The sequence below is a fragment of the Mus caroli genome, unplaced genomic scaffold (genome assembly GCF_978045245.1).
Source record: "Mus caroli unplaced genomic scaffold, Mus_caroli_1 scaffold_7, whole genome shotgun sequence".
NCBI classification, from domain to species: domain Eukaryota; kingdom Metazoa; phylum Chordata; class Mammalia; order Rodentia; family Muridae; genus Mus; species Mus caroli.
In genome coordinates, this window is record NW_028227262.1 from 18,220,842 (window position 1) to 18,244,105 (window position 23,264).

Sequence of the window (23,264 nt, forward strand, 5' to 3'; positions counted from 1 at the left end):
AAAAGAAGCAAATTCACCCAAGAGGAGTAGATGGCAGGAAATAATCAAACTCAGGGTCAAAATCAACCAAGTGGAAACAAGAAGAAGTATTCAAAGAATCAATCAAACGAGGAGCTGGTTCTTTGAGAAAATCAACAAGATAGATAAACCCTTTGCCAAAATCACTAGAGGGCACAGGGACAGCATCCTAATTAACAAAATCAGAAATGAAAAGGAGACATAACAACAGATCCTGAAAAAATCCAAAACACCATCAGATCCTTCTACAAAAGGCTATGCTCAACAAAACTGGAAAACCTTGATGAAATGGACAAATTTCTAGACAGATACCAGGTACCACACTTAAATCAGGGTCAGATTAATGATATAAACAGTCCCATATCCCCTAAAGAAATAGAAGTAGTCATCAATAGTCTCCCAACCAAAAAAAAAAAAGCCCAGGATCAGATGGGTTTAGTGCAGAGTTCTATCAGACCTTCAACGAAGATCTAATTCCAGTTCTGCACAAAATATTCCACAAAATAGAAATAGAAGATACTCTACCCAACTCATTCTATGAAGTCACAATTACTCTGATACCTAAATCACAGAAAGATCCAACAAAGATAGAGAACTTCAGACCCATTTCCCTTATGAATATCAATGCAAAAATACTCAATAAAATTCTTGCTATCCAAATCCAAGAACACATTAAAACAATCATCCATCCTGACCAAGTAGGTTTCATTCCAGGGATGCAGGGATTGTTTAATATATGGAAATCCATCAAAGTAATCCATTATATGAACAAACTCAAAGCCAAAAACCACATGATCATCTCGTTAGATGCAGAGAAAGCATTTGACAAAATCCAACACCCATTCATGATAAAAGTCTTGGAAAGATCAGGAATTCAAGGCCCATACCTAAACATGATAACAGCAATCTACATCAAACCAGTCGCCAACATCAAAGTAAATGGTGAGAAGATGGAAGCAATCCCTCTAAAATCAGGGACTAGACAAGGCTGCCCACTTTCTCCCTACCTATTCAACATTGTACTTGAAGTTCTAGCCAGAGCAATTAGACAACAAAAGGAGATCAAGGGGATACAGATTGGAAAGGAAGAAGTCAAAATATCATTTTTGCAGATGATATGATTTTATATATAAGTGACCCTAAAAATTCCATCACAGAACTCCTAAACCTGATAAACAGCTTCAGTGAAGTAGATGGATATAAAATTAACTCAAACAAGTCAATGGCCTTCCTGTACACAAAGGATAAACAGACTGAGGAAGAAATTAGGGAAACAACACCCTTCTCAATAGTCACAAACAATGTAAAATACCTTGGCATGACTCTAACTAAGGAAGTGAAAGATCTGTATGATAAGAACTTCAAGTCTCCGAAGAAAGAAATTAAAGAAGATCTCAGAAGATGGAAAGATCTCCCATGCTCATGGATTGGCAGGATCAATATAGTAAAAATGTCTATCTTGCCAAAAGCAATCTACAGATTCAATGCAATTCCCATCAAAATTCCAACTGAATTATTCAACGAATTAGAAAGGGCAATCTGCAAATTCATCTCGAACAACAAAAAACCTAGGATAGCAAAAACTCTTCTCAAGGATAAAAGAACCTCTGGTGGAATCACCATGCCTGACCTAAAGCTGTATTACAGAGCAATTGTGATAAAAACTTCATGGTACTGGTATAGCGACAGACAAGTAGAACAATGGAATAGAATTGAAGACCCAGAAATGAACCCACACACCTATGTTCACTTGATCTTTGACAAGGGAGCTAAAACCATCCAGTGGAAAAAAGACAGCATTTTCAACAAATGGTGCTAGCATAACTGGTGGTTATCATGTAGAAGAGTGCAAATTGATCCATTCCTATCTCCTTGTACTAAGGTCAAATCTAAGTGGATCAAGGAGCTCCACATAAAACCAGAGACACTGAAACTTATAGAGGAGAAATTGGGGAAAAGCCTTGAAGATATTGGCACAGGGGAAAAATTCTGAATAGAACAGCAATGGCTTGTGCTGTAAGATCGAGAATTGACAAATGGGACCTCGTGAAACTGCAAAGCTTCTGTAAGGCAAAAGACAGTGTCAATAAGACTAAAAGGCCACCAACAGATTGGGAAAGGATCTTTACCTATCCTAAATCAGATACAGGACTAATATCCAATATATATATAAAGTACTCAAGAAGGTGGACTCCAGAAAATCAAATAACCCCATTAAAAATGAGGCTCAGATCTAATCAAAGAATTCTCACCTGAGGAATACCGAATGGCTGAGAAATACCTGAAAAAATGTTCAGCACCCTTAATCATCAGGGAAATGTAAATCAAAACAACCCTGAGATTCCATCTCACACCAGTCAGAATGGCTAAGATTAAAAATTCAGGTGACAGCAGATGCTGGCGAGGATGGGGAGAAAGGGGAACACTACTCCACTTTTGGAGGGATTGCAAGCTCGTACAACCACTCTGAGAATCAGTCTGGCGGTTTCTCAGAAAATTGGACATGGTACTACCGGAGGATCCATCAATACCTCTCCTGGACATATATCCAGAAGATGTCCCAACCGGTAAGAAGGACACATGCTCCACTATGTTCATAGCAGCCTTATTTATAATAGCCAGAAGCTGGAAAGAACCCAGATGCCCTTCAACAGAGGAATGGATACAGAAAATGTGGTACATTTACACAATGGAGTACTACTCAGCTATTAAAAAGAATGAATTTATGAAATTCCTAGGCAAATGGTTGGACCTGGGGGGCATTATGCTGAGTGAGCTAACCTAATCACAAAAGAACTCAAATGATATGTACTCACTGATAATTGGATATTATCCCAGAAACTTAGCATACCTAAGATATAAATTACAATTTGTGAAACACATGAAACTGAAGAAGAACGAAGACCAAAGTGTGGATACCTTGCCCCTTCTTAGAATTGGGAACAAAACACCCATGGAAGGAGTTTCAAAGACAAAGTTTGGAGCTGAGACAAAAGGATGGACCATCTAGAAACTGCCATGTCCAGGGATCCATCCTATAATCAACCTCCAAATGCTGACACCATTGCATACAGTAGCATGATTTTGCTGATAGTACCCTGATATAGCTGTCTCTAGTGAAACTATGCCGAGGCCTAGCAAACACAGAAGGGGATGCTCACAGTCAGCTATTGGATGGATCACAGGGCCCCCAATGGAGGAGCTAGAGAAAGTACCCAAGGAGCTAAAGGGATCTGCAACCCTATAGGTGGGACAACATTATGAACTAACCATTACCCCAGAGCTCTTGACTCTAGCTGCATATGTATCAAAAGATGGACTAGTAGGCCATCACTGGAAAGAGAGGCCCATTGGACTTGCAAACTTTATATGCCCCAGTATAGGGGAATGCCAGGGCCAAAATTTTGAGTGGGTGGGTAGGGGAGTCTCGGGGAAGGTATGGGGGACTTTTGGGATAGCATTGGAAATGTAAATTAAGAAAATACCTAATTAAAAAAAAACTTAGTTTAACAGAAAAAAAAGAAGTTTAACAGTGCAAATGCCTTCAAAAGGTATTCGTAAACACACAGGTACAATAAGCACAATTCATAAACAAGTAAACATTTTCAAATAGAAAAAGAAAATTTCCAACAGCCTATTACAAAATAAGAAGCAGGGGAATTTCAGTCCCCCACCCTTTTCCTATGGTTTTGTTAAGGACACTTATTTTGCTTTCTCTGAAGGAGTGGTATCTTCTCAGTATTCTACTATCAATTATGGACATCTATTGCAGTATATGCCATAATACATTGGTCCTTTCCTTTGCTGTCAGAGTCAGCTTTTATTATGCAATTTCCTCTTTTTTCTTCGATCAAGAGGAGGGACCGAATGTTATGAGCTGGAGTATTACTCAGAGATGATTCAGTTCCGTCATTCTTCTTGAAGCTCTGAGTGTATACAGACCAGGAGTGGCCAACTTGTCCCTCAGTTAGTGGATTAATTCCCTCCACCCGAATTACTTCCTGGTAGAGACACAGGTAACAGCTGCTTTTTGTGTTTTTCTATCAGAATTTTACATGCTGTGACTTGGCAGCAGGATTGATGGGGAAACCCTCTTGGTTGTGTTAGATGAAGTTAACTCTGGCAGTATGTGAAAATTGGAGTTCTGTGTTCGTTATTTTATTTCTGAGTTTGTTATCACTTCTGCTGTGAGCTATGAAATTATGGGTGAGGATCTATGACATTCATTTAAATGTGTCAAAGCTTATCTCTAAGTCATTTAGAAGAAGTAATACTAGGAGCCAGGTAAGATGGGTCCATATGAAAAGTGTGCTGCACAAGTCTGATTGGACACCTGAGTTTGATCCCTGAAGCCCACTTGAAGGTGGAGTGAGAGAACTCACGTGGTAAAGTTGTCCTCTGGACATACATGTACCATGCCACAGGTAATACTCCAACAACAACAACAACAACAACAACAATAATAACAATTTAAAAAAAGTATTCTCTAGTGGGTAGATTCCTTTTTCTTAAAGAATCTTGGATAGCAGTGGTGGCACACACCTTTAATCCCAGCCTCATGAGATAGGGCAGGTTTATCACTGTGAGTTTGAGGCCAGCCTGATCTACAGAACTAGTTCCAGTATAGTCAAGGGCTACACAAAGAAACCCTGCTGTCCTGAAAACAAAGAAATAAACAAAAAGCCAGCCCCCCCTCCCCAAAAAAAGGAAGAGAGAGAGAGAGAGAGAAAGAGAGAGAGAGAGATTGAGAGGAAAAAAGGAACAAGTGAAAATTGAATAATTTCAGAAAACTTCATTAAAAATCTAGGGAAGAATCAATCTTTGTACAGCTTGTTTTCCATATTATCTGTGGGCTATTATCTGTTATTAATGTAAGTGGGAAGACTAGTTATAAATATTTGCTATTTAGTAATATAATTATTTATATTATCAGATTGGATCCTTATGGGCATTAGCTAATGATGGCATAGTGACAAAATTTATTTTTATATAGGTTCCTTGTTTGGAAATATCAAGTATTAGAATGTAATATGTGAAATGATTGTGGACATGGAACAATTTGGGATTAAATTTCTGGTTGTATCCTGCTATTCCCCTCTCTATTGCTCCCATACCCCACCCATGCAATGATCCTTTCCACTTACCTGGTTTCTTTAGGTATTCCATGTTAGGTGGGATATGTGAAGACTTGGAGCCAGAGCCTCAGATGCCAGAGACCACGCGGCATTTGTCTTTTTTGGGTCTGGGTTATTCCATTCAGTAGGATCTTTTGTAGTTGCATCTATTTACCAGGCTGGCCCTGAAGAAGAATATGTAGGATGTGGCTAGGTGTAGAGGTAGGACATCTCAGGAGTTTGAGCTTCAACTCAAGAAACATTTATGTTGGACCCCAAATTTTAATCATCTTCTGTATTAACATTCAAGTATTCTTTTGAAAGTGTTGTCTGGGAAACTTGGATAGATATGTATAACTGAAAAGACAAGAACATTTTTATATTCATGTGTTTTACAAAATGTATACATAATTTTAAAGCAAAACATTTAATTTTTAAAAAATATTTTAAGTTTTGTTATTTGAATTAATAGTTTTAAATGGTTTTAATGATTTATGGTGGTAGCAATTTTGCCTAACTTTTTCATGTATGTACAATATTTTGAACTAAGGCAGTTTGAAAATAGTAATGACTTATTCATATTTTTAAAGTTCTTTCCATTTAAGCAGATTATATGCAAAGAGGTCTCACTTGTGTGTGAGGAAATCAGAGTCAGGGTGTTTGGATCATTAAGAAAATTAATCATGGCTCACCCATTCCCACTCCAATGCAGCATCAGATCCAGGTATCTTCCTAAAGGTGGACATTTTAACTTTTTCTTTAGAAATCATTCGAGGCCACATTTTAATACAAATCATACTTCACATCCTCCCGAGATGAGTGAGCAGGAGGTCACTTACACAACTCTGAGATTCCATAAGTCTTCAGGGTTGCAGAGCCCAGTGAGGCCTGAGGAGACTCAAGGGCCCAGAGATGCGGGCCACAGAGGTAAGTGTTTTTAAGTGACTAAATTCACCTCTTTTTTTTTTTTATGTATTGTAACTTTTGACTTTTGAAAACAATATCCTATTGGCTCTTAGCTGATAACAGAAGAAAGCCAGATGAGCAGAGCAGAACAATGGGAGACAAAGAAAAAAGCTCTTGAGAATGGAGACGTGAGAAGAGACGCATTCTGTCACATTTGAGAACCCATTAAGAGAAGTTTTGTTTGCTTTTGCTTTTGTTTGTTTATTCATGAAAAGTTCTGAAACCTTTAAAAATACAGACAAACTAGACTCTGAAGAAACACTAAATGTTCTAGAAAAATAAAACCTTAAGAAATGAAAAGTGTGCAGAGGAAAGAATATTTATACTCCAGATGAAGGAGTTTTAATTGTCTTAAATATCCCTAATGTCTAATGCAACACATCAGAAGAGGAAGTCCCTTCCTGGGAAGGAAATTGCAGAGGAAGAGAGGGGATGAGAGGATTAGTGGGTGTGGGAATGAGTAAACCCCAGTGTGAGTTTCTGAAAATCTTAAAGAATAATATTGTTTATTAACGAAAAAGAGGAACTCTCAATTTTCTATTCCCCTTTTTGGATCAGTCTGAACAAAATGTCAGAATTGAACTTGAAGCTGAGAACATTAACTTAGTTGGTGTGGTAATTTGCTGCTTAATTTTCCTATTTATGACCACCTCAGACACACGATGATGTTTAGTATTATGTACAGAAAAATATGTACAATGTTGACTTCTAAGCCCCTTTTATGATGGGTCTGTATACAGAACAGCCATAGTTCCCAAACAGTTCTCAAGAACATCCATCCCTCTTTCCTTCATCTCTATCCTTAGTTATGCTGTCTTGTACTTAGAGTGTGTCTGTGCCTCCTGTGTTTTCTGTAGGATGTACTTTTGATCCTGTAGAGCTGGATAAGGGTACATGCCTGCCATCCAGATCTTTCTAGGCTGAGTCAGGAGGATTTAGTATAAAAGGCCATAGGTAAAAAAAAAAAATCAACATTAAATTGCATACATTTAGGATTTTGCACAGTGGGTGCATTTTAGGCAGAAATCTACAGTTTTGGAAGCACATTTTCAGTTAGTTGGTATCACAGACTTCTGCAAAATTTTTAGAGACCAATATTCCCTTGTTTCTAAACAATGGAAAAGTATAATTAGTATTGAGACTTGCTCTTCTCATGGTGATGATTTTCTTGGTTTGTTTGATTTAAGAGTGTTCAGTCCCCTGGAAGTTCATTGTGATAGTTCTTGGAATCCTCTGTTTCCTTCTGCTGGTAACTGTGGCAGTGTTGGTGATACACAGTGAGTAACTGGTATATATCTTCTTTGTAAGTGATAACTCTGGACATTAATTATGCAGATACACACTCTGTTCACTAACTTGCCTACAACCAGGAGACAAGCCACATAACTCTGGATTTCTTTTTTTTTTTTTTTTTTTTTCTGAAACACTATGATGACCTGTTCTCTTCCATACCTAATATGTTAGCTCTGGGGCTGTTGGGAGCTGCTCTGCTCTGTCTCTTTTGTGATTCTGTTCTTTCTTTGGGCTTGGTGATAATCTGCCTTATGAACTCAGATGATTGTGAATCTTAGGTAAAAATTCTGTGAGAAACTTCTGTGCAAAAGAAATGATGACTTTATTTTAATTTTTCCTCACTGTATATTGAGGTCATGGTGAAGTAAATAGACTAGATCTGTACAGAGATATTAAAGCTTTAGTCATATTGGATTCCTTCACATCATTAGAGGAAATCACCCCCAGGCTGTGCTAATTCATAACTACATATCTGGATACTATGCTATCCATCTGGTCCAAGTTGAATTGTGCTGGTTCTTCACTTTTATTACTTTATATTCTCGGTGTGTGTTAAGTGTTCACCAAATATTTTACTTACATACTTATTTGTAAGTTGTGGGTGTGAAAAAAAACAAAGTAGTTAGAAGATATGGTATTTTCACCACAATTTAATTCAGCTGTATCTTATACTTTACACTGAAGTTGCTGATGGAGCGAATAGATGTTCACGTTTCTATAGTTAGCTAATTTAAGTGTTACTTTCTAAATGTCTAAGTAGCAATTAAAGAAATGATATGAGTTGGTTGTCAACCTGGGCTTTATCTCAAATCTTATTTTAACATTTACACATTATGAACACTGTTGGTGTTTTATATCTGCTATTAATTTTAGTTTTCCGGGATGCACAAGAGAAACATGAACAGGAGAAAACTCTAAATAACCTCCGTCAAGAGTACCAGGTCATGAAAAATGACAGCTCCTTAATGGAAGAAATGTTAAGAAATAAGTCTTCAGAGTGTAAGGCCCTCAATGATAGTCTGCACTCCCTCAACAGAGAACCGAACAGATGCCTCAGGAAAACCAAGATTGTTTTAGATTGCTCACAGAACAAAGGTATGGCAGGGATTTTGAACAAAGTGTATTCTGTATTGTTTATTTAATCCAAGACTTGAAGTCTAATTAGCAGTTAATAATGCTGGTGATATGTGAATTAATGGTTTTGCGTTTCCTTATTTCATGTAGGGTTCTGGAACCCTGGAAATATCTGTTTGGATTAGGAGAATCTTATAATATCTAGAACTCAATGGCCATTCTAGCTCTTACTGTTTTCAGGTGGTTAGTAAAGCAAGAATCCTTGAGAAATTCAGTTTGTTTTGGTTCTTGAGCAAATTCAGATCTCCAGATTTGTTGCTGACAGAAAATAAAAGTTTCCAGTAATAGTGTACTTACAAAATATTTATGCTAAAATGTTCTCAGTATCCATATGGATTCCATCATAAAAACAAGTGTGTGTGTGTGTGTGTGTATTTTCCTTATGACTTGTTTTCAAATACATTGCCCGCTCGTGACTTATCTTCACTTCAGTGTACATGAAACTTTGTCCCTGCCCATCTTGTAGGCAGGGCACATTTTGGGTCGAAGGTTTTGTGGATGGGTTGTTATTTTTTTTTTTTCATCTTAGAAAAATTCACATTTAATTTTGTCAAAACATATAAATTATGGAAGAAAGATGTAATGAATACTACAGAGTAAAGTCATCTAAAATAATCAAAATTAAAAAAAAGAATGATTAAAAGGGAGAATTTGGTGAATGTATGTAACGTTTGAAATGTAAATAAAGAAAACAGCCAACAACAACAAAAAAAGGACAAAAGATTGGAATACAAAAAAAATGTTATGTTCAAAAACTAAAGAAAATCATCTGCTCCATTTTGAGCTGTAGATGGCTTGAGTTCCATACTTCTAATGAATTCAATTGTTTACTCCCCCATCGTGGACATCTTTCATCTTTCTCACACTGCTGCTGAAACACAATATTCAGAGATTTTGTTTAGGTAGGATAAATTTTAAATATAATTTAAATTTTAAATAATTCCTTTTAAAAAGATGGTTGCATTAGAAGGGCTAGAGGATGAGGGGTGCTGTGAAAGGCTGCTTGCTGGATGTGACATAGTTGTCACCCACAGGAACTCACAGTGACCCTGGTTACTTACACAAGATCAAGACTTAAATAGCCAACATGGAGTAGGAGGGGTCTCCTGAAGCCCCAACCCTACGTAAAGAGTTACTGACTTTGATGACTTCTGAAGGAGAGTCATTTTTTTTTTCATTTTTTTATTAGATATTTTCTTCATTTTCATTTCAAATGCTATCCCGAATGTCCCCTATACCCTCCCCCCCGCCCTGCTCCCCTATCCACCCACTACCACTTCTTGGTCCTGGTGTTCCCCTGTACTGGGGCATATAAAGTTTGCATGACCAAGGGGCCTCTCTTCCCACTGATGGCCGACTAGGCCATCTTCTGCTACATATGCAGCTAGAGACACGAGCTCTGGGGGTACAGATAAGTTCATATTGCTGTTCAACCTATAGGGTTTCAGACCCCTTCAGCTCCTTGGGTACTTTCTCTAGCTTCTCCATTGGAGGCCCTGTGTTCCAGAACAGCAATGGCTTGTGCTGTAAGATCAAGAATTGACAAATGGGACTTAATAAAATGGCAAAGCTTCTGTAAGGCAAAAGATACTGTCAATAAGACAAAAAGGCCACCAACAGATTGAGAAAGGATCTTTACCAATCCTAAATCCTATAGGGGACTAATATCCAATATATACAAAGAGCTCAAGAAGCTGGACTCCAGAAATTCAAATAATCCTATTAAAAAATGTGGTACAGCGCTGAACAAAGAATTCTCAGCTGAGGAATACCGAAAGGCTGAGAAGCACTTGAAAAATGTTCAACACCCTTAATCATCAGGGAAATGCAAATCAAAACAACCCTGAGATTCCACCGCACATCAGTCAGAATGGCTAATATCAAAAATTCAGGTGACAGCAGATGCTGACTAGGATGTGGAGAAAGAGGAACACTCCTCCATTGCTGGTGGGATTGCAAGCTTGTACAACCACTCTGGAAATTTGTCTGGAAGTTCCTTGGAAAATTGGACATAGTACTACCAGAAGATCCAGCAATAACTCTCCTGGGCATATACCCAGAAGATGTTCCAACTGGTAAAAAGGACACATGCTCTACTATGTTCATAATAGCCTTATTTATAAAGCAAGAAGCTGGAAAGAATCCAGATGTCCCTCAACAGAGGAATGGCTACAGAAAATATGGTACATTTACACAATGGAGTATTATTCAGCTATTAAAAACAATGAATTTATGAAATTCTTGGGCAAATGATTGTATCTGGAGGATATCGTCCTGAGTGAGGTAACCCAATAACAAAAGAAGTCACTTGATATGCACTCACTGATAAGTGGATATTAGCCCAGAAACTTAGAATACCCAAGATACAATTTGCAAAACACAAGAAAATCAAGAAGAAGACCAACGTGTGGATACTTCAGTCCTCCTTAGAATAGGGAACAAAATACACATGGAAGGAGTTACAGAGACAAAGTTTGGAGCTAAGACAAAAGGATGGACCATCCAGAGACTACCCCACCAGGGGATCTATCCCATAATCAGCCACCAAACTGAGACACTATTGCTCATGCCAGCAAGATTTTGCTGAAAGGACCCTGATATAGCTGTCTCATGTGAGGCATGCCAGTGCCTGGCAAATACAGAAGTGGATGCTCACAGTCATCTATTAGATGGAACACAGGGTTGTTGTCTTTATCCTTCCATTGAATGTACTGCCAGGCTACAGGAAGTGACCACTTCAGGATACATATCCCCACTTCAAAAACTCTCAGATAGAGTCTGAGACTCTAGACCCTCTGGCCTCTGCCAGCTGATCTCCCTGTTTTCTCCCCTGCTCTTTTTGCATATGGTCTCAATCCCCCACCCTGATCCCTTACCTTTTGTTTCTCCTTCTGAGAAAGATCCAACCGTCTTCCCTTGGGCTCTCTTTGTTATTTGGCTTCTTTGGGTCTATTGATTAAAGCATGGTGTGCTTTATTGCTAATATCCATTTATAAATGAGTATGTAACATGGATGCCCTTTTGGGCCAGGATTACCTACCTCATTTACCTCACTCAGGATGAACCTTTCTAGTTCCATTCATTTGCCTTTAAAGTTCATAATGTCCTTTTTTTTTTTTTTAATTGCTGAGTCATGTTCCATTGTGTAAACGAATCACATTTAGTCACATTTTCTTTATCCATTCTTCAGCTGACCATGTTCTAGGTTGTTTCTAGATTCTGGCTATTATATATAAAGCTGCTATGAACATACTTGAGCAAGTGTCCCTGTGGATGGTAGAGCATATTTTGGGTATATACCCAGGAGTGATGTAGCTGGATCTTGAGGTAGAAGTAAGCTCAATCTTCTAAGAAACTGCCAAGTTGATTTCCAGAGTTGTATAAATTTACACTCCCACCAAAATATGCAGCAGTGGGGGTTGCAGCAGGGAAGGGAACCTCTAGAAAGTCCCAGAGACCTGGGATAGGAGAGATTACCAAGACTTAAAGAATCTTGAACATTTATTTAGGTGCTATTGAACATTAGAGATTTGTCTGCTGAGAATTCTGTTCAGCTCTGTATCTCATTTTTAAAAATGAGTTATTTGGATTGTTGATGTCTAGTTTCTTAAGTTCTTTATATATTTTGGATATTCTGTTCAGGAAGCTGTCTCCTGTACTGACAAGTTCAAGGCTGTTCCACACTTCCTGTTCTATTAGGTTTAGTGTATCTGGATTTACATTGATGCCTTTGATCCCTTTGGATGTTACTTTTTTTGTAGGGTAATAAATACGAATCAATTTCTTCTGTATGTGGACATACAGTTAGACAAGCACCATTTGTTGGAAATGCTCTCCCTTTACCATTGTATGCTTTTGGTTTCTTTATCAAAAATCAAGTGTCCATAGGTGTGTAGATTTATTTCTGTGCCTTCAGATCAATTCCATTGATCCATCTGTCTGCTTCTATACTAATACCATGAAGTATTTATTACTATTTCTATGTAGTATAGCCAGGGATAGGAGTACCTCCAGAAGATCTTTCCTTGTTCAGAATCATTTTAGCTATACTGTTTTTTTTTTTCCATATGAAGTTGAGAATTGTTCTTTCAAGATCTCTAAAGAACTGTGTTGGCATTTTGATGAGGATTGCACTGAATCTGTAGATTGCTTTTGGTAAGATAACCATTTTCACTCTTAATCCTACATATCCATTAGTATGGGAGATCTTTCCATCTTCTGGTATCTTCCTCAACATCTTTCTTCAAATACAAGAAGTTCTTTATATTATTTGTGGCTATTGTGAAGGGAACTGTCTCCATAACTTCCTTCTCAGCCCCTTTATCACTTGTGTAGAAGAGGACTACTGATTTCAAGCTAATTTTGTATCCAACTATTTTGCTGGAGTTGTTTTTCAGCTGTAAAAGTAGTAGCATTTGAGTTGCTTATTCATACTATCATATCACCTGTGAATAGTGATACTATCACTTTTTTTCATTTTTTATTCCTTTGATCTCCTTTAGTTGTCTTGTTGCTCTAGCTAGAATCTTAAGTACCATATTGAAGAGATAGTGAGAGAATAGACAGCCTTAACTTGTCCCTGATTTTAGTAGAAATTCTTTAAGTCTCTCTCCATTTAGTTTGATGTTGGCTGTTGGTTTGCTACATATTGACTTTATTGTGTTTAGGTATGCACCCTGTATCCTTGTTCTCTCCAAGTCTTTTAAAATGAAGGGGTGCTGGATTTTATAGAACAGGTTTTCAGCATCTTCTGAAGATAATCACATGAGTTTTTCCTTGCAGTTTGTTTGGATTTCACTGGTGGATATTAATGTATTGAACTACCCCCTACATCCCTGGGATGAAGCCTACTCGACCATGGTGAATGATGTTTTCAATGTGTTCTTGGCCTCAGTTTGTGAATACTTTATTGAGTAATTTTGCATCAATATTCATGAGGGAAATTGGTCTGAAATTCTCTTTTTTCTTGAGTGTTTGTGTGGTTTAAGCACAATGGTGACTGTGGCCTCATAAAAAGAAATTTGGCAATGTTCCTTCTGTTTCCAAATTGGGGACTTATTTGAGGAGTATTGGTATTAGCTCTTCTTAACCCAGATGCCCCTCAACAGAGGAATGGATACAGAAAATGTGGTACATTTACACAACGGAGTACTACTCAGCTATTAAAAAGAATGAATTCATGAAATTCCTAGGCAAATGGATGGACCTGGAGGGCATCATCCTGAGTGAGGTAACCCAATCACAAAAGAACTCACATAATATGTACTCACTGATAAGTGGATATTAGCCCAGAAACTTAGAATACCCAAGATACAAGATACAATTTGTAAAACATATGAAACTCAAGAAGAACGAAGACCAAAGTGTGGACACTTTGCCCCTTCTTAGAATTGGGAACAAAACACCCATGGAAGGAGTTATGGAGACAACGTTTGGAGCTGAGACAAAAGGATGGACCATCTAGAGACTGCCATACCCAGGGATCCATCCTATAATCAGCCTCCAAACGCTGACACCATTGCATACACTAGCAATATTTTGCTGAAAGGACCCTGATATAGCTGTCTCTTGTGAGGTTATTCTTGGGCCTAGAAAACACAGAAGTGGATGCTCACAATCAGCTATTGGATGGAACACAGGGCCCCCAATGGAGGAGCTAGAGAAAGTACCCAAGGAGCTAAAGGGATCTGCAACCCTATAGGTGGAACAACAATATGAACTTACCAGTATCCCCCAGAGCTCTTGTCTCTAGCTGCATATGTATCAGAAGATGGCCTAGTCAGCCATCAGTGGAAAGAGAGGCCCATTGGTCTTGCAAACTTAGGTACAGGGGAATGCCAGGGCCAAGAAGTGGGAGGGGGGAGGAGAGTGGGTGGGAGGGCATGGGGGGCTTTTGGGATAGCATTGGAAATGTAAATGAAGAAAATACCTAATTTAAAAAAAAAAAAAAAGAAAATCTTGTAGAGTTCTTCACTAAATTACCTGACACTGGGTTTCTTTTTGGTTGGCAAACTTTTAATGATTGCTACTATTTCCTTAGGAGTTATAGTACCACTCAGATAGTTACCTGATTTTGATTTAGCTTTGGTAAATAGTATTTATATAGAAAATCATCATTTAGCTTTTTCAATTTTGTGGTGTACAGGCTTTCAAAATAAGACCTAATGATTTTTGAATTTCCTCAGTTTCTATTGTTATGTCTCCCTTTTCATTTTTGATTTTGTATATTTGGCTAAGTCTCTCTGTCTTTTTGTTAGTTTGGTTAAGGGTTTGCCTATCTTGTTGATTTTCTTAAATAACCAACTCTTGGTTTCCTTGATTATTTGTATTGCTAATCTTGTTTCTAACTGATTAATTTCAGCCCTGAGTTTGATTATTTCCTGCCATCTACTCCTCCTAGGTGTGTTTACATTTTTTTTTAAATAGAGCCTTCAGATGTACTTTTAATTTGTAAGAACTCTCCAGTTTCTTTATGATGGCACTTAATGCTAAGAACTTTCATCTTAGTACTGCTTTCATAGTGTCCCATAAATTTGGGTACGTTGTGCCCTCATTTCCATTGGGTTCTAGAAATTCTTTAATACCTTTTTAAATTTCTTCCCTAAAACCCAGTGATCATTGAGTAATTAACTGTTCACTTTCCATGAATATGTATGATTTATGTTGTTTCAGTTGTTGAAGTCCAGCTTTAATCCATCGTGATCTGTAAGATGTTGTGGTTATTTCAATGCTCTTGTATTTGTTGATGTGTGCATTGTGATTAATTATATGGTCAATTTTGAAGAATGTTCTATGAAGTGGTGAAAAGAATGCACATACTTTTGTGTTTGGGTGAAATGTTTAATCTGTTAGGCCCATTTGAATCATAATCTCAGCAGTTCTGTTATTTCTGTTTAGTTTTTGTCTTGATGACCAGTTCATTGGTGGGAGTGGGTTATTGAGGTCTCAAATTACTAATGTGTGGGGTTCAATGTGTGATTTAAACTTTACTAATACTTCTTTCACAAATGTTGGTGTTCTTGCATTTGGGGCACAGATGTTCAGAAATCAGATTTCCTCTTGGATTCTTTCTTTGATAAGTATGAAGTGTCCTTCCCTGTCTCTTTTGATTGCTTTTGTTTTGAAAGTCTATTTTATTAGACATTAGAAGGGATACTCCAGCTTGTTTCTTGGGTCTAATTGCTTGGTTAACCTTTTTCCAACATTTTATACTGAGATAATGACTATTTTTGTTGTTGAGATATGTTATTTTTATACAGCAGAATGATGGATTATGTTTGCTCATCCATTTTGTTAGCCTATGTCTTTTTACTGGGGGGAGTTAAGTACATTGATGCTGAGAGATATTATGATGAATGATTGTTATTTCCTGTAATTTTGATGTTAGTGTGTGTGTGTGTGTGCCTTGGACCAGCCTCAGTCAGCCTCCCTCAATCAGTGGTAGAAATCAGGGGGTTCCAGTTACAGATGAGCAAGGAGTTGGCGCTGAGGGTGACAAACAGACACAGGCACAGAGAGTGTGTGTATCTGAATGTAATTTTTGTCAAAGTTAGCATCAGTTTCATATAATACAGAAAACAAAGGATTAGGGAGGCACTATAAATAGGGAGGCTAAAAAGGAGTAGCTTGTCAGAGCAGGCAAGGTACATGAAGTTATCTGACACAAAACAAAGGAATGCCTTCAAAGGACTGTCAGGAACCAGGCAATGTTTACAGTTAATAATAATGACAGGGTCCAGGAAAGGATTTCACACCCTAGTCACAATTTATGCTATTCGTTTGAGCCTTGTGAAAGCTAGCACCAGGAGGATTTTGCTCTAGCAAACCTTATCATGAATGATGCAATACTGTAGCTCCTCTTAAAACCACAAGCCCCCCTTTTCCTAGGCCTTGGTAAATTTTTGCATATGAGAGCAACTTGGCTGTTCTTTTAAGTATCTGTAGGGAATCTCCATTTGTCAGAAGAATTCACCAACTTCTAATATGTAATGTAGTTTGCAATACCAGACTGTAATGAAGATTCTAAGTATACTTTACTAAGCCTGCCCTGAGACTTCCAACTCCTATCCAATAAAATACTGTAAGAAAGCATGCAAGACCCTCTACACTATCGCAGGGTCTGGGGGCATTCTTGCTATGGGAGTGCCAAGGTTCCAGGAGACTAAGTTTCCTTGAAACTCTTTGCCTCAGGACTGCTGTCAGGCTTTTAGGCTTGCCAGTGAGTCAGTACAGGAGTGGATGTAGCATGTGTGTTTGTGTTTCTCCTCTTATGGCTTTTAATGCTGTCAAATTATTTATTTCTCATGTTTTCTTGAGTTAGAGTTTTCCTTCTATTATCCTTTTTAGGGCTGGGTTAGTAAAAAGGTATTGTTTAAATTTGGTTTTGTCATGGAATTTCTTGGTTTTTCCATCTATGGTGATTGAAAGTTTTGCTGAGTGAAATGTGGTCTCGTAGGATCTTCAAGATCTCTGTCCAGGCCTTCTAACTTTTAGAGTCTCAGTTGAGAAATCATTTGTAATTAGAATAGATCTGCCTTTATATGTTTTTTGGTCTTTTCCCTTGCTATTTTTAAAATGCTTGTTTTGTTTTGTATATTTAGTGTTTTGATTATTATGAACATAGCATTTTCCTTTTTTGGTCTAGTCTGCTTGGTGTTCTATATGCTTCTTGTACCTTTATATTAATTTCTTTCTTTAGGTCATGGAAATTTTCTTCTATATTATTTTTGAGGATATTTTCTTCACCTTTGAGCTAGAAATCTTCTTTTATTCCTATTATTCATAGGTTTGGTCTTTCAGTGTCCCAAATTTGCTGGGTGTTTTATGTTATGAAATTTTTAAGTATTATATTTTCTTTGACTGATATATTGATTTCTTCTATCGCATGTGCTACATCTGAAATTCTCTCTTCAATCTCCTGTACTCTGTTGGTGATTCATACACTGTAGTTCTTGTCCTCTTTTCTAGGTTTTCTATTTCCAGGACTGACTCAGTTTGTGTCTATTTCCATTTTCAGTTCTTAGTTTTATTAAAATGCTTCATCTGTTTGATTGTATTTTCCTGTATTTCTTTATATTTATTTGGTTCTTCTTTTAATGCCTCTACCTGTTTGTGTGGATTTTCCTGTATTTCCTTAAGGGATTTATTTATTCATGTCCTCTTTACAGCCCTCTATTATCTTTATAAAATGGGATTTAAGATCTTTTTTTGTGCTTCAGTTTCATTAGGAGATCCAGGATGTGTTTCAGGATAGCTGGGTTCTGGTGATGCCATATTTCCCTGAGTCTTGTTGATTGTGTTTCTATGCTATCCGTTTGGCACCTGGGTTTCCCTGGTTTTAGCTGGACAATGCTGATGGCAGCAGGACTTCTTTGGAAGGTGGAGGAAGCCATGGAGCAGACAATCAAAGTCAAACTGCCAGACTCTGCTGGCTGTTTCTCAGGCAGACCCCAGTCTATAGGCTGTGTCCTGAGTGGACCTTAATCTGCAGGCTGTGCCCTGGTTGGACCCAACTGGCATGGTGGGAAGATCTGACTGGGATAGGATTGGTGGAGCAGGGTTCCAAGTTAGTCTTGGGGCCTCCTGAGGTTTCAACATTAAGCAGGATGTCAGGGGTCCTCCAAACTGGAGAGTAAGCCCAGAGATAGACAGTGGGGCTCAGGGGACCATGTGCAATTCACCTCTGCAGGCTGTCCCAGGCCGACTGCTTCATTGTATTTTGAAATGATTTCCAGGTGAATCTGACCATGAAGTAAGCAGATAATGAACTTCAACAGGTAAAAGGGTGAGACAAATTTCCTACTCAGTTCATTAAGTGGTGAATATTTTACATAAATCTGAGTTTGATGATAGACAATTTAGCAAGAATTACCTTTCAATTCCTGATTCAAGTAATGGTTATGTTGAAGAAGCTTTGACTGAGAGTGAAAGTGGTCATTTGAAAATGAAAGACAGTGTTGGAAGAAGTGGGTGTGCCTGTTCCCCTCAACCAAGTGAGAGAGGAGATGCTGGTGTGATCTATGAGGATTGGACTAGGAACCTTGTGGCACCAAGTGTGGATCTAAGCTTCAATGAGGATGATAAAGGGCCAGTGAGCATTCTAGGTCATATCACTGAAAACAGTATGAGCATAGATTTTTTCTCTCAGGAGTTCAGGCAAGGGGATTAATTATGCTCCAGAGCTCAGGTCTGGTAGTGCAACCAAACAAATTCCAGTCCAGCCTGAGCTATACTGTGATACTTCTTTATAGAAAAGCAAAGGTTGGTGCTAAAGTTCACTGAGAGATCATGACCATTCCCAGAATCTCACCAAACAAAATAATCATGTTGAAATACTGATACAATATAAACTATACACATTTTCATGTACTCAATTTGTCACTTTTGAGCATGTGAGGATATATACCCTTGAACACCTTACCTTAATCAGAAGACTATCACCTTCAAAAAGATCTTTATGTGTGTCTTAAGGCAAGAGCATTTAATAGAGACTACAGCACAGCTCCAAGTAGCATATGGACCTCTGTGGGCATTGTAATGAAAGACCAACAACTTGAGGACTCCCCCACGTTCTGACTCAGGAGAGGCGACACCCCAAAATCACCAACAAGAAACGGTCTTGCTGCAAACTGCAAGAGGGTTTTTATTTAAGAGCGCTCTCAGGCCCACGGTCATACACCACGCAGGGGTAGAGGACTGTGGCGCCCTGAGTAGCTGGATAAGGGGGTATTTAAAGGAAGAAACCACAACTCTAGGAGGTGGGGAGGGCGTTGTTGGAAGATACCAAAAATACCAGTTAAGAGTCACAAGGAAGTGCAAAGTCACAAGTGTCAGGTTATCTCTCAAGACAGTTTCTAAGAGCCCCTAACAATAGCACATTTGCATTGCAGGTTCCAGTAAAGGTCAGAGTGACTTTCTTTGAATGAATACTCTTTGAACCCAGGAAGTGGGTGGGTGGAGGAAGGAATGTCGCTATCTGTTTTATGACCAGCACACCTCGGAGCACTGAGCCACAGAGGCCACATTCTCAAGCTTGGGCCTAAAGGCCTAGAATTTTGTTTTTATGTTTTACTTCTTTCAGTGCCTTACTTCAGATCCAGAATTCCACCCTCTATGTTCTGCCTTCCAGCTCCTGGCATTTCACAAACCTCTGCTTCTTAGAGTTGGCCTGGGTTAGAAACCTCATCTGACTGGAATCATAAAGGATGGACTTGGGGCTGACATGCTTCTCTTTGCATGATAGTTTCCAATTCATCCATCTCTCTCTGATGGACTTTATTACATATTTGTGAGAAAGACAGGAGATTACAAAGACCCTGTTGTCTCTTTAGCAGTGAGTTTCCTCATAATAGACACTGCATCCTGACACTAGGTGAGCAGCAGGCAGGAGTTGCCTGGGAGACACTTACTGCACAGTTGGTTACATTTGGTCAGGATTTCTTTTTTTGGGGGGGGGGAGTTGGGTGTGAGACATGGTTTTGTTGTGTAGCTCAGGCTGACTTGAAACTCACTGGATAGCCCAGGTTGTCCAGGAGTTCAGTACTCAGCTTGAGATGACCTTACACTGGTGGTGATCCTTCTGCCTCACTCTGTGGGGTGCTGGCATTATAGCTATAAAATGTCATGCCTGACAGGCTTTACTTTACTTCCAAGGCTAAATAGTATTCCCTTGAGTGTATTTGCTACATTTGCTCTACCTTTTCTATCGTGTTAAACAATTCTGCATAGAGGATGGGTGTACAGGGGTCTCTGGGCATTGTATAACCTCAATTTCTGAGAGCTGTGAGATTTTACTTACTTAGTAGATGTTTAATTATAAACACATCACTCTGATATCAGAATACCAGAAAATGGGAAGTTTAATCATTCACCCTTTCTGTTGTAGGCAAACAAGTGGAAGGATTCTGCTGTGGCAAGAAATGTTATTATTTCATCACGGACAATAAAAAATGGGATGGATGTAAACAGATCTGCCAGGGGTGCAACTTATCTCTTTTGAAGACAAATGATGAGGATGAATTGGTATTATAGACCCTTACATCCTTCTTTTTCTTTAGACTCTCTCTTTCTAAACCTTAGATAATAAGATATGAGCCCATAGAAGTGGTTTTTTTTTTAAGAGTCCTTCATGGGTTGTGTGTGGTGTTTCTGTAATGTGAGCAAAAACTGTTCAGTAATAATCTCCTAGATGACTCTTTCCTGCTCTCCAGTTAAAGTCAGGACTCAGCATCAGTTATGAAGAGATTTGTTACTAAAGAGACAGTTGAATGTTTGAAATCTCCTCCCTTCCTCAGTAGTCTGCAACAGAGTGCCTTAGAGAAACATGTCTTTCTTTGATAAAGCTTAACATTTGGATCAGCACAACCTGTGACCAAGAGTGCCAACTAATGCCCCAGAGGCAGATGCCTAGTGCTTGCTCTTTGGAATTCAGTAATGTGACTGTTTGAGATGAGTAATTGAATGGCAACAGGGGGAGTAATTAACCACTGTGTCTATCTCCAAATGAGAAATTATGTGAGAACCATGCAACTAAATAGTCATACCAGTTAACTGAATATATCTATAACATTTACTTTATAATATTCTTTGCATCATAAAATGTTAATCTTTAGAAACTGGTATTTAAAAAAAACAAACAAAGTGGCCAAGGAACTCACATTATCTGTTTACATTCATTAGTTAGGAAATCTCTACAAATATGGAAGTTATATTTGCCTGGAGAAATGCTTGCAGGATCAGTTTGAAGCCTTGCAATTTATAATATGGTAGAAGATTTATATATCAGTTTAATACACATTTAAACAACCACACAATTACATTATTAATACTATAACATTATTATAATTTTTTGTTAATTACCTTTTTTTTTTTTTTTTTTTGCAGTCCAGTCTTTATTGCCTTCCCTCTCTGCCCTCTGACTGTTCCTCATCCCATACCTCCTCCCCAGTCTCCAAGAGAATGTCTCCACCCTCCACATCCACCCCACCAGGTCTCCCCACTTCCTGGGGCTTCAAGTCTCTCAAGGGTTAGCTGCATCTTCTCTCACTGGGGCCAGACCAGGCATTATAATTTTTAATATAAAGTTCAATTAGATACAATATACATAGTTAAATTTAAACCTGTACTATGATATATATTCTGAAATATAGTGCAACATTATGCACCATGAATGTCACATGTAAGACATACTAAGTACTTGTAGGTGTCTTCCCATCTCCTCCTCAAGTTCTGTCACTTCTGAATCTGAACTATGAAAGGCTTCTTCTCTGCAGAATGGAATTTAATACTCAGCTTTTTGCACAGGAGTTTTTATCTTAGTAGATTTGCTTTAAACACAGAACATCACTTATGATGAACACTTTGTACATGCCTCTGTAGTTTTTGGAAAAATCACTTGAATAATTTAATAAAGTATCAGAAATTATTTAATAAGCCAGTGTGTAGAGTATACTTGGTGTCCTAAAGCAGGAAGATTGTGAATTCAAGCCCAGCCTCAGCTACTTGGCATGACTTTGTCTAAGAAACACAGTCACAAATTATTTAATGACAAATTATTTAATTTAATAATTATTTAATTATTTTATTTATTACTAGAACCTGAATCAACCATATGAAATAGCTTATTGACATTGGTTTTAACAGAAATGAGCTACTCATATGAAATTACTTTAGAAATTTTCTCCTGCTGACAGGACATCAGAGAACTGATAGAAATAGCTAGGAAGTTTCTTGGTTGTTCTTTTACCAAACTGATGGAAATCTTATCATAAGATGTGTTGTTTTCTTTACAGAAGTTCCTTAAACCCCAACTTCAAGGAAACACATACTGGATTGAACTGACACATGATAAAAGCAAAGAGGAATCGCAACAGACTGAAGATAGACCATCTAAACCGTGAGTTTCCAGAACCCTGCACACTCTAACACTGGTACAGGAATTGAGAGGATCATGTGCAAAGGTTTTCCTCTCATTTCACACAGAGTTCCTCATTTCTTTTTTTTTTAATTAGGTATTTTCTTCATTTACATTTCAAATGCTATCCCAAAAGTCCCCCATGCTGTCCGCCCCACTATCCTCCACCTCGCAGTCCCACTTCTTGGCCCTGGCGTTCCCCTGTATTTAGGCATATAAAGTTTGCAAGACCAATGGGCCTCCCTTTCCACTGATGGCCGACTAGGCCATCTTCTGATACATATGCAGCTAGAGACATGAGCTCTGGGGGGGGGGGTATTGGTTAGTTCATATTGTTTTTCCACCTATAGGGTTGCAGATCCCTTTAGCTCCTTGGGTACTTTCTCTAGGTCCTCCATTGGGGACCCTGTGTTCCATCCAATAGCTGACTATGAGCATCCACTTCTGTGTTTGCTAGGCCCAAGAATAGCCTCACAAGAGTCCTTTCAGCAAAATCTTGCTAGTGTATGCAATGGTGTCAGCGTTTGGAGGCTGATTATGGGATGGATCCCCGGATATGGCAGTCTCTAGATGGTCCATCCTTTCGTCTCAGCTCCGAACTTTGTCTCTGTAACTCCTTCCATGGGTGTTTTGTTCCCAATTCTAAGAAGGGGCAAAGTGTCCACACTTTGGTCTTCATTCTTCTTGAGTTTCATGTGTTTTACAAATTCTATCTTATATCTTGGATATTCTAAGTTTCTGGGCTAATATCCACTTATCAGTGAGTACATATCAAGTGAGTTCTTTTGTGATTGGGTTACCTCACTCAGGATGATGCCCTCCAGGTC

General features: G+C 38.3%; 1 protein-coding gene across 1 annotated transcript in view; it reads left to right on the forward strand.

The window, feature by feature from the left end:
• The first annotated feature begins 5,947 nt into the window (after positions 1-5,947).
• Positions 5,948-23,264, forward strand: part of LOC110296324 (killer cell lectin-like receptor 2) — a 38,281-nt gene continuing 20,964 nt past the window's right edge. Inside the window, exons 1-5 of the mRNA XM_021164979.3 lie at positions 5,948-6,059; positions 7,286-7,375; positions 8,265-8,486; positions 20,410-20,546; positions 22,316-22,419. Of these exons, the coding sequence (XP_021020638.1) occupies positions 5,948-6,059; positions 7,286-7,375; positions 8,265-8,486; positions 20,410-20,546; positions 22,316-22,419 (665 nt within the window). The remainder of the gene's footprint in view (positions 6,060-7,285; positions 7,376-8,264; positions 8,487-20,409; positions 20,547-22,315; positions 22,420-23,264) is intronic.